This window comes from Sitophilus oryzae, unplaced genomic scaffold (genome assembly GCF_002938485.1).
Source record: "Sitophilus oryzae breed Bouriz unplaced genomic scaffold, Soryzae_2.0 scaffold_1499_pilon_pilon, whole genome shotgun sequence".
Taxonomy (NCBI): Eukaryota; Metazoa; Arthropoda; class Insecta; order Coleoptera; family Curculionidae; genus Sitophilus; species Sitophilus oryzae.
This window is the reverse complement of record NW_022146168.1, coordinates 3,598,592-3,615,748: the sequence shown is the minus strand read 5'-3', so window position 1 is coordinate 3,615,748 and position 17,157 is coordinate 3,598,592. Positions and strand designations below refer to the sequence as shown.

The window sequence follows — 17,157 nt, the reverse complement described above, 5'->3', positions numbered from 1 at the left end:
ATAAAAACTACATTTATTTAACTCGGTACTGTCTTTATTATACCGGGTGCGTCTCAAAAGTGGCTCATCCCCATAATTTTTTTATATTTTCAAATAAAAAAACAAGATTTAGTATGTTAGTATATGAAATAAATTAGGATTGATTGACGCATTCAATTGTTTTTGGTCACTTCCTGTTTCACCGGAAATGACTATAACTTTTAATTTTTAAACGGCACCCTCGGTATATTTCTGCTTTATTCGATAGAAAATGACACTCTGAATAGAATGACATATCATATGTCAACTTTTGACATTTTCGCATATGGTTTAATTGTAATTGTAACACGCGGTTCATAACGATAATTTGACTCGAAATACCAAGTGTGTGGTATCAATATATTCATAAAAAAATGCTTTTTCCAAATATGCTAATGAGTCACCCTTGTTCCATTTGAAAAAATTGACATATGTATGATTAAAAATACGATTTGTACATCTTTTAACCGGCCTAGACAAGACACGAAACCTATTAGACGATCAAAACTATTTTTCCAAGGCTCCTTGATTAAAACTTAGTGGATTGAAAAAAACTGGATTGAAATTTAAAATAGGATATGTTTTAAGCGACAATGTCAAAAGTTGACATATGATATGTCATTCTATTCAGAGTGTCATTTTTATCGAATAAAGTAGCAATATACCGAGGGTGCCTTTAAAAATCAAAAGATGTAATCATTTCGGTGAAACAGGAAGAGACCAAAAACAATTGAATACGTCAATAAATCCTAATTTATGTCATATACCTACTAACATACAAATCTGTTTTTATCTGAAAAATAAAAAAGTTATAGGGTTGAGCCACTTTTTGAGACGACCCGGTATATTAAAAAATATTGTTTCATAATGTAATATCATTTTAAAATTCTTGTATGTTATTTTAGATTCTGAAGATAATTTTAGAATAAACCGGAATATATTTTTAATAAAAACATTATTTATTATTAACAGGGTTATAATTATGATTTTGTTACAATGTAAGTAAGTAAATAATGTAATGTAAGAGAAAAAAATCAGATTTTACATTTTACTAAAATATTATCTAAATAAGCGCCTTTCTACAACAACGCCACTGACTCCCAATGGGTAAATTGAGAGTTGCCTACCGGTCAAAAGTCGTTTCAAGACTTAAATGGATTATTAAAGTCAAATTTCTTGCAAATTTGGCACTGGCGAACCATATTTTATAGTTTTTGAACAGAAAAAGTCAATAAAATAAACAATTAAGGACTACAAGCTAAGAAAATGCGTTAATACAGCCGCGGAGATAGCGGCAACAAAGCTTTACCGCACACGTGCGACACGTACTACAAGGTAATAAATGAATGAATAGGCTCCCTCGCCTCTAATCGGTGTTGTCATATTGTAAAGAACTTATCCTTATTAAACAGTATCCGACTTATAATTTAGTAGAATAAGGACTATTTAATACATCTATGGAATATTAAAACCTACTTATTAAACTGTAGTATTAATATCTCAATATATGTGTATAACAAGAAAAAAAATATTGATAATATTAAAGACGTGACAACATAGGCTGGATGAGGAAGGCTCGGCCGACTGTACCCAGAAGTAAACACGTGTACAAAAAAGGTTGTTTGTCCGCGTTGAGATGTAAATAGTGTAGTCTATATTTTATTTTAAGTCTATGGTTTGATCGTGATTGAGATCGATTCGGTTACCAAGTAGTAATGTGTCGATCCCGCACGGTAAATCCCGCAACTTTGATCCCGCGAAATCTTAGAGGAATCCCGCATTTGCGGGATTCAGCATTTGCGGGATTGCATTCTCTAGTTGCGGGGGTGAATTTAAAAGAATCTGAATTGAAGTTTATAATTTTCGAGCAAATTGAAAGAAAATGTTAAATATCTATAACTAACTTGAATCAAAATAACTTTATAATAATATCAAAAATTCAAGTTTTTCCCAAACATTCTTATTTGAAGGCCTATTTTCTTGGACTATAGTTGCTTCACGAATAAATCAAAATTAAGTGTCAAAATTGTTATAACCCTGGTATACTAACTACCCAGTTTTGCACACCTTTAAAATATTTTAGCATCGGCAAGTCCCAAGTCGTACGCCAACAAAAATATCTCCAACAAGAACAGGATCTTGTATCCCAGCTATTTTAAAATTATTTAATATTGTAAATTTATGCCCAACCTTCCTTAATTCGAAATTATTATTCAGACGTGGTGATTCCGATTCCGTTGGAAAATAATGGCGCTATATTAAAAGTACAGTTACGTATATCCTATGGCAGTCTTAATAACTTCATTAATTTTATTTCGAGGTCGGCCTAGGCTAAGAACAGAAGACGTAGTCACCTAGATTCGAGTACTATTAACTTTTGATTTATGTGCTTGTGCAGCGTTATCAATTGCTCGACCGTTCATTTTCCTGGTCGTCCAGCTTTTGGCGATCTCTCACGATAACATCTATATCTTTTAACGTGAAACAATACATTGTAAAGTGTATTAATTGTGACGATTGGTTAAATAAATTTGTTATAGAAAAAAAAATTGTGTGTGCACTATTTGCGAATATTTGAAGTGAAACTTCTTACTAATATCTATTAATAGAAGGATTTGAAGGACACGTTTGAAAAAATTTAGTTTGAAATGTTGAAAAAGTAATAAATTAAAAATTAATAAATACTTTGATTCACTTTCACAAAATTTGTATTAAAATGACCGTCTGAGGATTCTAGCCGGGTACTTTTATCCACATGCCGAGTTTGGTTCCAACCGACCTATAATTAAGAAAAATCCTGATGATTTCGCCCATTTATAGGCATCGCATCGGTTCGAAACATCGAGGGCCTGTAGCCCGTCCCCAATTATGCCGAAATTGACCCACATTTTTCTTCAATATCAAATCCTTATTCCCACCTTGATGAAGATGTAAACGAAACGTCGTATCCAACTTTGCACCAGGGTGGGACCGTATGCACCGTCGTCGCTCACTTAGCATACCCACTAAATTTGGTCGCGATCGAACTACATCAACTTTTGACGTTTCTTACGTCAAAACAAACTATCACCGTGACACGTGTCGTATACGGTTAAGCTGGCCTTGGTCCAATCTATCGACATATCAAATTACACTTGAATCGGACGACGTTACTTTTTCTCTTCCGTGTTGTGTCACGGCTCACGGCCTTGAATTTTTACTCCCAGCGCGAGTAAAGACGTTTTATTTAAATAATTAAAAAAATCTATACTGCAGATCATTTATCTAAAACAAAACAGCAACAAACATTTCGTTTCAGTTTGGTCTTTGCAGTCCACAAAGTAATAGAATCATTCTTACGTTTCGTTCCCGTTTTCGTAATTCTGAAGAAGACGACGATTCTGGAAAATTTGACGACGATTTTTTTATTATTGGCTGATTATTATTATATTTTGTTAAAAGCCTTGGGACGATAAGAATACCGAATCGGTCCCAGAAAGAAATCGGGCTCATAATTTCAGGAAATATTTGTACCCATAAAATACTAATACGATATAGCAAGTTTCAGATTTTTAGTCGATCATACCAATAGGTATGGTAGGCTATTAAGATCGGCAAAAAAAAAGTTTTTTTAATTTCACTCAAAATCAGTTATTTGGGTCATAAATGACCTAATTCGTCGGTCTGTCTGTCCGTCTGCCGTCTGTAACACGATAACTCAAAAACCGCTGAACCGATTTTAACCAAATTTGGCACAAAAATACTGTGGCACCCGAGAATCTGGCCATTAGTTTTTGGTGGGGGTGGGGGGTATGGGAGGGGGTTAAAAATTTTAAAAAATCGTAACTCCAAAATTACAGTAGCTAGCGAAACGCGGTTTTCAAATTAAGATTAGGAATAATATTTGCAACAAAATTTGTAATAACATCAAAATCAGCCAAAGTCGCAGTTTTCAAGATATTAACATATTTTAGTTTGGGCGGCTATACGTGCCTCCCGGCGCCAATTTTTATCTACAACCCTGTCTGAATAGAATAAATCGAAAAATACTAAAAATTAGTAAAAATTGTTATTCTCAGCGTCTGTGAATCGAATAATCTAGCTACCGGAAATGTTTTGGGGCATGGTGGTCAGGTTTCGGAAGTAGTTAATTAAGACGTAATTTACCGGATTAACTACGTGTAGTTTTTTCTTCAAAAACTACGTCTTTTCCCGTTCATTAACTACATGAAAACTACGTTAATAAACTATGTATTGATATTATGAATAATTTTTCCTTTGTATGAGGTGTAATAGAGATAATATGATGTAAATTATATATTTAAAGCCATATTTCTTCTGTTTTCTTAAATACATTATGTGTTTTTAAAGCTTCAACTTATTAAAACCTCACCTCAAACCTTTGATATTTGTTATAGTTATTATTGATAAGTTACATAAACTACACCCTCTACATAAACTACATTAACTACATGTAATGTAGTTTATGTAGTTTTTAAAAGTAACATGTAGTTTTCCGAACCCTGATGGTGGTAGCTTTTTGGAAAAAAATAACGACCTATATCCGTCCGCAAGAATCTAAAAAAACGAGGTTTTATTTTTAATTTTAATTTTTAACCATGTTACGATAACCGTAAAAATGTGCAACTATTTTTTTGTATTCCTCGTTCAATTTTCGCTGAAATTATGAGCTTGGTAATTTTTTTTAAACGGTACCGCACATAAAAAAAATTAAAAGTCGATTTTTTCTCAAAATTCGATTTTTTTATGATCAACTCTTGAAATGATAAAAAAATAAATAGCAAAAGTTTTGTATTTTTACGGATATCGTAACATGGTTAAAAATTAAAATTAAGAATAAAACCTCGTTTTATGTTAGGTTCTTGCGGAAGGATATAGCTCTGATTTTTTTTCCAAAATCATGCCTCAAAACATATCCGGTCGCTAGATCATTCGATTCACAAGACGCTGAGAATAACAATTTTTACTGATTTTCAGTATTTTTCGATTTATTCAGACAAGATTATAGATAAAAATCCGAAACTTGCTGTATCGAAGTATTTTATGGGTACAAATACTCATATTTCTTGAAATTATGAGCCCGATTCCTTCAGATGGGAACACAGATGGGAACTTTAATTTTTAATTTAGAAAGATATAGTAAAAAGTCAAATAACTTAGCTACAAATTTCTTAAATGTTTATCCCAAAGTCGGTCCACTAAAACAAATATAAAACTTTAAAATGAAAATCTGAAAAAAATCTGAAACTTGCTGTATCGAAGTATTTTATGGGTACAAATACTCGTATTTCTTGAAATTATGAGCCCGATTCCTTTCTGCGGCCGATTCGTTATTCTTATCATCCCAGGGCCTTTGAAGAGAAAAAGAAGATGTTTTTGGACGAGACCCACTTTGCGAAGCCGAACGAGTCAAAGAGTCGAAACTTTAATAACAGATAACCGTGAAGATAGACATTATTTTATCAAGCTAGATACGCTCTAGTTTTACCAATGTCAAACGAAAATTTTAGCTGTTACCTTAAGATTTATGGAAGCTGCGGCTATTAGAGATGAATTCGCAGAGTACGTTGTTTCGCAGCAGGGCAAGTTCCTTGGCAAATAAAATGCTGCTAGTTAATAAAACTTGTAACTTTCTGCATATAATTAAATTAGAATTGTTATTAACTAAACGCATTAATTACTTGCTGGTATACGCATGGATAATCCTCCAGCTTCTGGACAAGTATTTCTTGTTCTTAACAAAACCCATAAGCGCAATCCAAGGCTTCCATTACAATACAATTATACACAAAAATATTAAATTTGTGGAAGGGGTGAAATACGAGTACCGAATACCTACATAATTTTGGAAAGAAATGAAACAAGATTATGTGTTTCTTCGGAGGTAATTCTAAATCTTATTAATGTTCAATATATTTCCTATGGAAATAAATTATAAAACCTCCAACTACTGAGTGAGGTCGGTATAGTTGCGAAACGATCTTGAAATGTCGTCGTATGAACGGTAATAAAAAGTAGGTGTCGAGTTGAAGAAAAACTTTCAATAATCCGTTTTAATTACATTTGCTCGAAATGTACATGCATGGCTTATGCAAATAAGTAAAGTGAAATACGATACATTCTGCAAGACGTGTGTTTTTATTTCGTCGCGGTTTTATAACTTAAAAATTGCTTTTAAAACTTTAAATCCCATTGAAAAACCAGCCAACCCTTTACGAGAGGAGCGTCAAGTGCTCCAAGTTTGCTCCAAGTGCATACTATTTTCCGTTTAATAATGCGGGATGTTATAGGATTTCCACTAACAGTTAAATGTCAAGTTTAAATACATTTTAACGTAGCAAGACGTGTTTTAAGGACAGTAAACCAGGCTTGGGTATTTTTAAAATTCCCTTCATTCATTAGTGACGCCGTTTTATGTGTTACTTTTATAACCCCTGCGTGCGTATATTTTTTATGACTTTTCAGCATACACTTCTTCCTTTTGCTCGCTCACGAATATTCCTAGAAGTACTTATTTTTGGAATAAGTAGAAGATATCGGATGACATTTTAATGTACAAACTTTAACAGTATAGTCTGTTTCTGTTTTATAGATTTCGTGGTCTTATAGATAAAGTCGCATTATAACTAAAAACTACAATTTACCACAAAAATTCCACAATGAGGATTAACCACACTCACCGGCACGAAAGACGGACACCTTAAAATTTTGGTGTATTTTAAAGTTTAATATATTTTATTTTAGTTCGCCGATTTTGATGATATTTTAAGCAATATGTAGCTAAATTATTTGTTTTTTTAGTATCTCTTTCTAAATTAAAAATGAATGTTCCCATCTGTCAATTATACGAGGGAAAACAAAATTTTAATATATTGGTGATAGTTTGGAACACCCTGTGAAATATGTTAAGACAGCAAGGAATTTAAAAACTGCATCTTTTCTCGATAGTTTGTTTTTTGGTTCATTTCAATAGCTTTACTTTTTTCGGAGATATTCGCTTTTGAAGAAGACACTAACATTTTTTCGTAATTTATAGATTAAAACCATGGCTTTGCTTTGGGTCCTAGTCAGCAGACCTAGTAAGTTGTGGTCCCGAAGCAGGCCTTCTTAACATATTCCTTAAACAGATAACAACTTAACAGATTTGCTTCATTTAATCTTCTTCTACAGTCCGTTCACTTACATGGACGTTCCTGAGATGCAATGCATTATAAATTTGAAAAGCTGGCAAACGGCGGCGGTTTCTTAGCGATATACCTACTTAAATAAATCGATCGTCTCGATTCGAAGTTCTCATACGAAGGTTTCTGGACATTGCATTTTTTCTTTTCATTTTTCTGGACATTTGTTTCATGCCTCAAAACATATCCGGTCGCTAGATCATTCGATTCACAAGACGCTGAGAATAACAATTTTTACTGATTTTCAGTATTTTTCGATTTATTCAGACAAGATTATAGATAAAAATCTGAAAATTGCTGTATCGAAGAATTTTATGGGTACAAATACTCATATTTCTTGAAATTATGAGCCCGATTCCTTCAGATGGGAACACAGATGGGAACTTTCATTTTTAATTTAGAAAGATATAGTAAAAAGTCAAATAATTTAGCTACAAATTTCTTAAATGTTTATCCCAAAGTCGGTCCACTAAAACAAATATAAAACTTTAAAATGCATCAAAATTTTAATTTTAATGAGTCTATACAAAGCCCCGATCATTTCTCGTACAGGGACTCATCTAACTCAAGTTAAAAATATAATACAAAATATAAAAACAGCCTGACAATGCTATTGTGACTTGTTACTTATGTAATTTGATTTAGTTTATAGGATAGGAACTCTTGAAATGATAAAAAAATAAATGGCAAAAGTTCTGTATTTTTACGGATATCGTAACATGGTTAAAAATTAAAATTAAGAATAAAACCTCGTTTTGTGTTAGGTTCTTGCGGAAGGATATAGCTCTTATTTTTTTCCAAAAATCATGCCTCAAAACATATCCGGTCGCTAGATCATTCGATTCACAAGACGCTGAGAATAACAATTTTTACTGATTTTCAGTATTTTTCGATTTATTCAGACAAGATTATAGATAAAAATCTGAAACTTGCTGTATCGAAGTATTTTATGGGTACAAATACTCATATTTCTTGAAATTATGAGCCCGATTCCTTCAGATGGGAACACAGATGGGAACTTTAATTTTTAATTTAGAAAGATATAGGTAGTAAAAAGTCAAAAATAATTTAGCTACAAATTTCTTAAATGTTTATCCCAAAGTCGGTCCACTAAAACAAATATAAAACTTTAAAATGCATCAAAATTTTAATTTTAATGAGTGTCTATACAAAGCCCCCATCATTTCCCATACATGGACTCATCTAACTCAAGTTAAAAATATAATACAAAATATAAAAACAGGCTGACAATGCTATTGTGACTTGTTACTTATGTAATTTGATTTAGTTTATAGGATATTTTCCGGCAAGTATTATACTAAAATATTTATTCTTTTTCAGAGGTAAATACGCGACAGTATGCCGAGCAGTTCACAAGAAAACAGGCACACATTATGCAGCAAAATTCGTAAAAAAGAGACGCAGAAATCAAGACCAGATGAATGAAATCATACATGAAATAGCCGTACTGATGCAGTGTTCCTCCACAAATAGAGTAATTCGGTTACACGAAGTATACGAATCTCTCACAGAAATGGTATGTATCTTTAACATTTTTGGAAACGTCTAACAAAATATACCATGAAAAAAAATGAAAAATCTCGAATGATGATATCTCGCGGGTTCACTTAATGACTTAATAGAGTTCTAAGTTCTAAACCCTACTTTTTACACTACTACTACTTGTTATCTACTTGTTATCTACTTGTTACTGTACAGGGTGTCCCATTTGGGCGTAGTCTGTTATTCTACGAAAAAAATATTTTTAAAGATATGAACTAAAGTTATGTTTTTTTTTTTAAATAACACCCTATATATTTATAAATTATATCATCTGGTTTGCCATAAGCTTCTCAAAAATATATATCACTCTATATTTATTTTCGCTATTTAGTGCAATATTTAAAAAAAATGTATTAAAAGATCAAATTTATTAGTAGGCCATGATTGATAATAAAAGAAACTAAAGAATTATTAAAAGTATACTTTTCTCTCTGTTTCTTGTTTTATTTTGAGAGCCACTAATAAATTCTTATATATTAGGGAAACTTAATTCTCTACCGCTGTTCGTAAATCTTGGAAGCTATCGTATCGGGACTTTTAAATGTTCCTTTAGCTAATTTACGTGAAATATACTTTCAGCAAGATGGGGCTCCCCCTCACAACTTAACTTACAACGTAAATATTACAATTTTGTTAAATTATTATTTCTCAAATCAATGAATTGAAACCAATGCACCCATATGATGACCTCTTTTATTCCTGGATTTGTCCGTTTTCGATTTCTGATTTTGTGGATTTTTGAAATATGAAATATATCGTGGCAACTAACACATGTCGAACCCCTGAAAAATGCTTTAATAATGCAAGCTTTTAGATATTAGCAAAACCCATCCCGTTATAATAAATTCCGTTATAAAAAAAGAAAACTATATTCAGAGATTCAGGGGTAACAGTTTAAAAGTAAAATATATCAATTCCAAATAAATTTTAATATTTGTATGACTATTTTAGTAAATACCATTTTGATTTTTTGTTATTTATCACGGCCTACTAATAAGAAAATGACATATTTTAAATATTGCAGTAAATAGTGAAAATAAATATAGAGTGATATATATTTCTGAGAAGCTCATAGCAAGGCGGATCATATGATTCATAAATATACAGGGTGTTCCATTTGATAAAACATAACTTTAGTTCATATCTTCAAAAATATTTTTTTCGTAGAAAAACAGACTACACTGTATTCTACGTAAAAAGTTCTCCAAGAATCAGTTTTCATCTTCTCCATATTATCCATAATAACGGAGATACGGGGGCTGACCCAAATTGCAAAATTTTCGAAAAGACCCCGTAGCTCAGAAACGAACACAGACAGATTTGTGCAAACCGCATCCTTCTATCTTTACTAATAACGGAGATACCGTATGATTTCAACTAAAATGGGACACCCTGTACTTGTTACATATATTCGTAAGCCGGCTGGCTAGTTATGATCAGGCTGTAGTATTTAGTAGTATTAATAATCGCTATTAATTAATTCAATTTCAGTTGAAGTGCTATGAGGGTTGTCGTTTATATTTTGCATATAGAAGTAGAATAAAACAGTAGATAACTTTAAACACTATTGTTTTTCGAAATATTCTGTACGAAGTGAAATGCATTTTTGCATTTGTTGGAACCAATTCTGAAAGTAGTTATTTTACACAGTTGGTACTTTGAAAACTGCATTTTGAAAGCGCTGACTGCATCTTCTGAGGACCGGAATCTTTGACCACGCAGTTTATTCTTAATTTTTAGAAAAGTAAAAAAGTCGTTAGGATTTAGGTCGGGACTGTATGGAGGATGGTCTGACAATTCGATGGTTCCTTGCTTTAAAAAATCCATTGTTTTTCTAGGTGTGTGGGAACTTGTATTGTCTTGGTGGAGGATCATTCATCGTTGAGGGTTGGTTTTTCCAAACTCAGCAATTACTTTCAGCCAACAAATACCTAAATATGTATTCCAGTCAGCGACCAATCAGCAGTAATAGATTTTTGATTTCGCAGAGGAATTGCTGCTACATGACCCGCTTTTGATACAAATGTCGCCATCATCTTAGGAGTTTTTGGAAATACTTCGGGAACGGATAACTCGTCGGTTTTGGCTCATCTCGGAACACTCAAATAGCCGATTGGTGATTATTTTCGGGTTCATAAGAGTAAATCCGTTTTGTATAGATTTTTGACACCAATTAACTCTAATTGCTTTCTATTCTTCCGTCAACAGATGCGGTATCTGACGAGAAACTATTTTTTACAGATAATTCTTCATGTAAAATTTTTTGAATTGAGGTCTTTGAAATGCCCAATAATGCTTCAATTTCACTATATGTGACATGTCTATTTTCTTGTCCATGTTTAAATTTTCCATACCAATGAGAAACTATCGACTGATATGGTTCAGGGTTCTTCATTACCGTAAACAAAAACCAATTCGGCAAGGCATTCTTTTTGAGACAATTGTCTTCTTCAAAAATTCAGTTTAGGTACATTTTTAAACGAAGCGGTTTAGTTTCTTTGGCGTTAAGTTAACTGAAGAAGACAGTTAATTTTGACATTTGATACATGTCGATAGGCGCCTACTATGTTTCTTTATACAGAATATAAAAGACAACCCTCGTACAGTTTAGTTCAAATATGGAGTACATATATTACAACTATATTTACTTTTAGGTTCTGGTGTTGGAATTGGCCGCGGGCGGAGAACTCCAACACATCTTGGACAGCGGTCAGTGCCTGGGAGAAATGGAAGCTCGCAAAGCCATGAAACAGATCCTCGAGGGAGTTTCGTACTTGCACGACCGCAACATTGCCCATCTCGACCTCAAACCTCAAAACCTACTACTCTCGGTGGAGGACAGCTGTGACGACATCAAGTTGTGCGACTTTGGTATTTCAAAAGTTCTGCAACCTGGTGTTACAGTGCGGGAAATTTTAGGTAACGATCTTGTTTCACAGTTTCATAAGTATTCTCTGATAACAAAGGTTTTACCATAAAAATGCTTTATGATGACAGATTGACTGTCTCTCAAGTTTAATTTTGTGATAATCTATGAATAAGTAGAAGATATATAATAATAATAGCTCCCGTATATAGCGTTTAACGCCTTGGGAGTAGCAAGGTACTTTTCCATACTAGAGCCGTTCGGTATACAAGGTAATGTGGCTAGCATTACGCTTCAACCGCCTATTATTACCTCACTACCTTGAGTAGTAACTACCTAATAAAGTAGTAACAATAAGTAGAAGATAATTTAATAATACATTTATTAACTATTCAATAAATTAGTGTACCCTTTGCTATGGTAGTTTTTACAACGATATTATTTCTTTGTGTTCTAAAACCCACAAATCAATAGTTAAGTTTCTTTGTATTAAATTTTCATTATGATACAAGCTGTCTTGTCTATTTCAGGTACTGTAGATTATGTAGCACCCGAAGTGCTTAGTTACGAGCCCATATGCTTATCGACTGATATTTGGTCTGTGGGAGTCCTGGCCTACGTACTTTTGTCCGGTTTCAGTCCGTTCGGAGCAGACAGCAAGCAGCAGACGTTCTTAAACATATCCAAGTGCTCGCTGAGCTTCGAACCTGAACACTTTGGCGACGTATCGAGTTCGGCCATAGATTTTATCAAGGGCGCTCTTGTGGTTGATCCAAGGTAAGTATTTGATATATTAAACTCCAAAACTCTTAAACCCCTATAATTAATTAAAATTAAATACATACACGCAAAAAGAAAATGAGAGTTAGTTAGTTTGTTAGTTTAAGATGAGAATGGAGTTCATACCTACTGACAGTTTCCTTCTGTTGAGAGATAGAATCTACAATATATCCACAATAACACAATAAATTTCCGCAATAACCGAGTTAGTAAGGGCTTCGAAACCTCATAACTTATCAATTTCCGCAATATTGTATTGTGCAAATTGCTGTACTCGTCTATAGTATTTTTTGCTTCTGCCTGTTCTCCAAAACAAATTAGTCAGATGATCCAAGAACGACAGGTTACTTCAATCTTCTTGATTCTAGGTTTCATGTTCTTTTGCAAAAGCAAGTTGACTTCTGCGATATTCAACAGATACTACCTGGACACAGGGCTGGTCTTCTAGAGAAGAGATTACCTTCAGTTAGTTTTTGACGAACCTTTCACATGCTTACATCCACATTCACAGATCATAAATCGACTATCGCACAATTTGATTGCAAATAACCAAGAACTCAGCACCAAACCAAACCATAATATTTGCTAGAATCGTCTTGAAATAAAGCTACTATCTTGCTGTCCCCGACGTTCTGACAACAAATTGGTGGTTTAAATTAAAGCATAAAAGTTTAATAGCATAAAAGATCATTTGCTTTTTCATTGCCTTCTATCCCTTGGTGAGCAGGCACCCAACGGATAGAAGGAGGCAAGCAGGAGGACTTTATTTTCTTTGCCTAATTTGTTAAGCCTCTCTTTGACCAACTTCGAATTGATGGTTACCGAGTTGATCGCGTTTAGTGCTGCTTGACTATCGGATAAGATGGCTATTTCCTGTTTTCGATAGTTCCCATCTAAGATAAATTGTACGCATATTTCGATAGCGTAAATTTCTGCCTGAAAGATGCTTGGGTAGGTACCCATTGATTCGGAATATTTAGTTTTCGGCCCAAATACTCGTATCCCTGTCCCTGCTTTGGTTGTGGAAGCATCAGTATACCACGTTATAGTATGATCTTTTACATACTGAGCAAACGTTTCTTCCTTCCAATCCTTTTTATTACTCAATACTACAGTGAGGTGTTTCTCAGAGTTGTAAATTCTTGGTATGTCATCCACTGGGAGTTGGAGAAGTGGAATTTTCTTTTTGGGTGTCCCAAGCCCCTGACCTGAAAATTCTCCCAGTACTGTTGACGGTTGATCTCAAGTTATACATGTCTTATATTGGGCATTTGGACATATTTGTCCAACGGGAGGATGTATGATGTATAACAGTTGTGTTCTGCTTTTTTTTATCTTCCCTGATTCCTTGGGCAGATTTTATCAGGTTATGCCATAAGTTTAAAAAGCAAAAATAATTGCTACATATGCAATGGATCGAAATTGTGTGTTTATATTATTTGTTATCTTTGCTTATCTTTTCTGGATAAAGCTATTATAATTGATCATTTTCATTCGCGAATCGATCTATATCTAAATCTGTTTGAATATTGATATATTTGTTTTATTTTTCAGAGAGAGGCCTACGGTTCACGAACTCCTCGACCATCCGTGGATCTCGCTGAAGTCCAACCTAGCGCCCGTCCTCGCCCTGCCCACGGATCCGAATCCCATCACCCCGAAATCGACGCCGATCAGCCAGCGAAAGAGCTTCAGCTGCATAACGACGACGACGACGACGGACGGACCATCGCCCAAATCCAAAGACTTTCCGTCGCATAAGCGCAACACTTTGAACGGGTCCTTTCCCGAACCCGGCGTCCGTACGTACACAGTCACCGCTAACTGTCTTTGTCCGCAGTGCGGGACGGCGTGCAGACACCTGTCACACCCGCCCGTCACCAAGACAACCATCACCATCGACCGGGGCATTCTGTGTTAGTTAGTTCTTATCGGTCCGGTGTATGTGTCCGCCGTGCCTTTTGTTGATACTTTGGAGCTGTTTTGATTTGGCCACTAGATTATTTTTGTTCAGAGTGATTGTTCGATATGGAGAAGTTGCTTTCCAGATATTTCATTCCGTGATTCAATAAAAACCCGTTAACTAAATGTGATTACATATCACACGTTTGAATATGTAAAATTAATATTTTACTATACATTTCACGGAACCATAAATTTGTTAAATTGTTCAGAAGAAGTGTTGCCTTTTGATTCTACAAATTGAGGGAACTTCCTCAGAATTAATCTACAGCAGTACTTTGACAACATTCATTAAGTGAAACTGAATACTTTAACTTTAAATACATATCAATAAATTATACAGAGTGGTATCCGAACTGTATTCCGGAATCTTTGGCCGCATATTCTGTAGATAAAAATTAGTAAAATGTTCTTATAAATGTATGTCCTAAAATGCTTAGTTTCGGAGATACCTACCGGGTGTAGAAGTTTCATTTTTATTTCGATTTTTTATTCAAATAATTTCTGAAGTAACGTCAAAATTTGGATGAAAATTGGTGTCTGGGAGTTTTTTGACATGAGAAATTTGATTTTGCTTTTAAAATGATTCCTATTTGTAGAGGACGCCACCTACATATTTTTTAACTGGTTTGAAGAGTAATAACTTTTCGACCTTACCTGTATAAAACAAATCTGAGTAAAAAAATATGCATTTACGATGTTTTTTACGTAAAAAAGCATCTTGGTAAAAATCGCTACGAGTAATGATTCTCGAGATATTTTGAATCAAAATTATCAATACCTGTCATAACTGATATAAATTAAACATGTTGACTAAATAGTTATTATTATTATATTAGTTATAGACTGAAATAATAAATTTGAAATGTTTTTGTGATATCATTTTTTCGAAGAAAAATTGATGATAAATTTAAAAAAATAAAAAGTTCCTAAATTTATCATTTCAGTAAAATAACTATCTGCTTAACATGTTTATTTTTTAGTTAATAATGACATGTATTGTCTATTTCCATTTTAAATATCTTGAGAACGTTTGCTCGTATCGATTTTTACCAAGATACATTTTTTGCGTAGAAAATTACAGAAATGTATATTTTTTTCACTCTAACAGTAGTTTTATACAGGTACGGACAAAAAGTTATTACTCTTCAAAACAGTTAAAACACATGTAGGTAAGCCCCCTAAAAATAAGAGTCACATTGACATAAAAATCAAATTTCTCATGTCAAAAAACTGCCAGACACCAATTTTCATCCAAATATTGATGTTACTTCAGAAATTATATGGAAAAAATCTAAAAAGTAATGAAATTTCTACACCCTATATCTCCGAAACTAAGCATTTTAGGACATATGTACATTTATACGAACTTTTTAACTTATTTTCATCTGCAGAATATGCTGCCGAAGTTTCCGGAATACAGTTCGGACCACCCTGTTATTGGTACCAATTAAGTATTAATCAACCTAAATTCTAAATTCGAAAATGATATTTGAAAAAAATTCCGTTATTCCTCTTACTCAACTAGTTCATACTTTCAATTTTGAATGAATCCTAATTTTAGTAATATGAATAAATTTAAACCAATACATGATGCGTTCCAATGCTGCGGTCCCATGCTGCCGGTCTTAACTATTAACAGGTCATTCCATATCAGCTGGCCATTTTTGATTGATTTTGAGGATCTGCGTTTTACTTGCTGGGCGTCAACAGTTAGAGCATCAGTCTCTATCGTTCGTATAAATAAGTTTCAGTGAAGCTTAGAACCCAGCTTAGCTTGGTTACATAACATAAGATAAGCGAATATTTAGAAAGGTTCACAAATTTCTATGCAAACGATCATAAGGGGGCAGGCTGGTTTAATAGGCTGTGCTCTTAATCCTAATCCTATGCAGTGTTAAGAAAAGTGTTGTTTTTTTTTGTATTCTTAGGGCTAATCCTAAAACCAAATTGCATGTTCAATGCATGTAGAATAATAGTTGACAATTTAAAATTCACAGGTTCAAAATGTCTTATAGTATCTTCTTTGCTCTAGTAATGATGAAATTTTGTTCACAACCAAATCAATGGCAGCATTGAGTAGATTAGTGTTTCATTTTCTAAACTTTAATAATATATTTGTAAATTTAGTTTAACCAAAACATAATATGTATTGTATGGACACATACTAAAAGATTCTTAAAAAAATGGTAGTACGAACAACATTTTAAATAAACTCTTGGAGATAAGTTTGTAGGACTGATGTTAAGAATAAGACCGATCTGAAATCTGAATCAACCAAAAAACGCGTATGTTAATACTTTTGTTTTAAATATGATTCTTTATGCGCTTTATTCAGGAAGGAATGTTATAATCTGAAACCTTACCCTTTACTTTCACAGTTAGGATGATATTTATTGAAAAGAAACGATTGTTCATTTCACTATTTTTAAATCTAGCACTTGGTTCTTTTCAATAAATATCCATTTGTTGTTAAATTTGCTGTTGTGATTAACTGTGAGACATTTTCTTTCATTTTCCGGCTAGCAACTCTTTTTGTATGTACATATATGTTGGCATTAAACAATGTCATTGAATTAAAAAAAAAATCTTTCTGGGTATTTAACTTCTATTGGAAAGCAATTTTTCTTCAAATATTGAAAACTGAACAATGGCATATTTACACTACCTATCTTTATCTTTTTCAGTTTTGATGTCTTGATTATTTATTTATGAATTTTCAAATTGAGGTACAATTATTGATTATATACCTCAGTTTGAAGACACCAAGAATATATTTTATGTAGT

The 17,157-nt window shown here is 33.3% G+C and overlaps 1 protein-coding gene across 1 annotated transcript in view; it reads left to right on the top strand.

Moving 5' to 3' along the window:
- LOC115877955 (death-associated protein kinase related-like) overlaps window positions 1-14,812 on the top strand; it is a 188,483-nt gene extending 173,671 nt beyond the window's left edge. The window contains exons 3-6 of the mRNA XM_030894307.1: window positions 8,541-8,736; window positions 11,417-11,681; window positions 12,159-12,405; window positions 13,963-14,812. Of these exons, the coding sequence (XP_030750167.1) occupies window positions 8,541-8,736; window positions 11,417-11,681; window positions 12,159-12,405; window positions 13,963-14,329 (1,075 nt within the window). The 3' untranslated portion in view covers window positions 14,330-14,812. The remainder of the gene's footprint in view (window positions 1-8,540; window positions 8,737-11,416; window positions 11,682-12,158; window positions 12,406-13,962) is intronic.
- The last annotated feature ends 2,345 nt before the right edge of the window (window positions 14,813-17,157 follow it).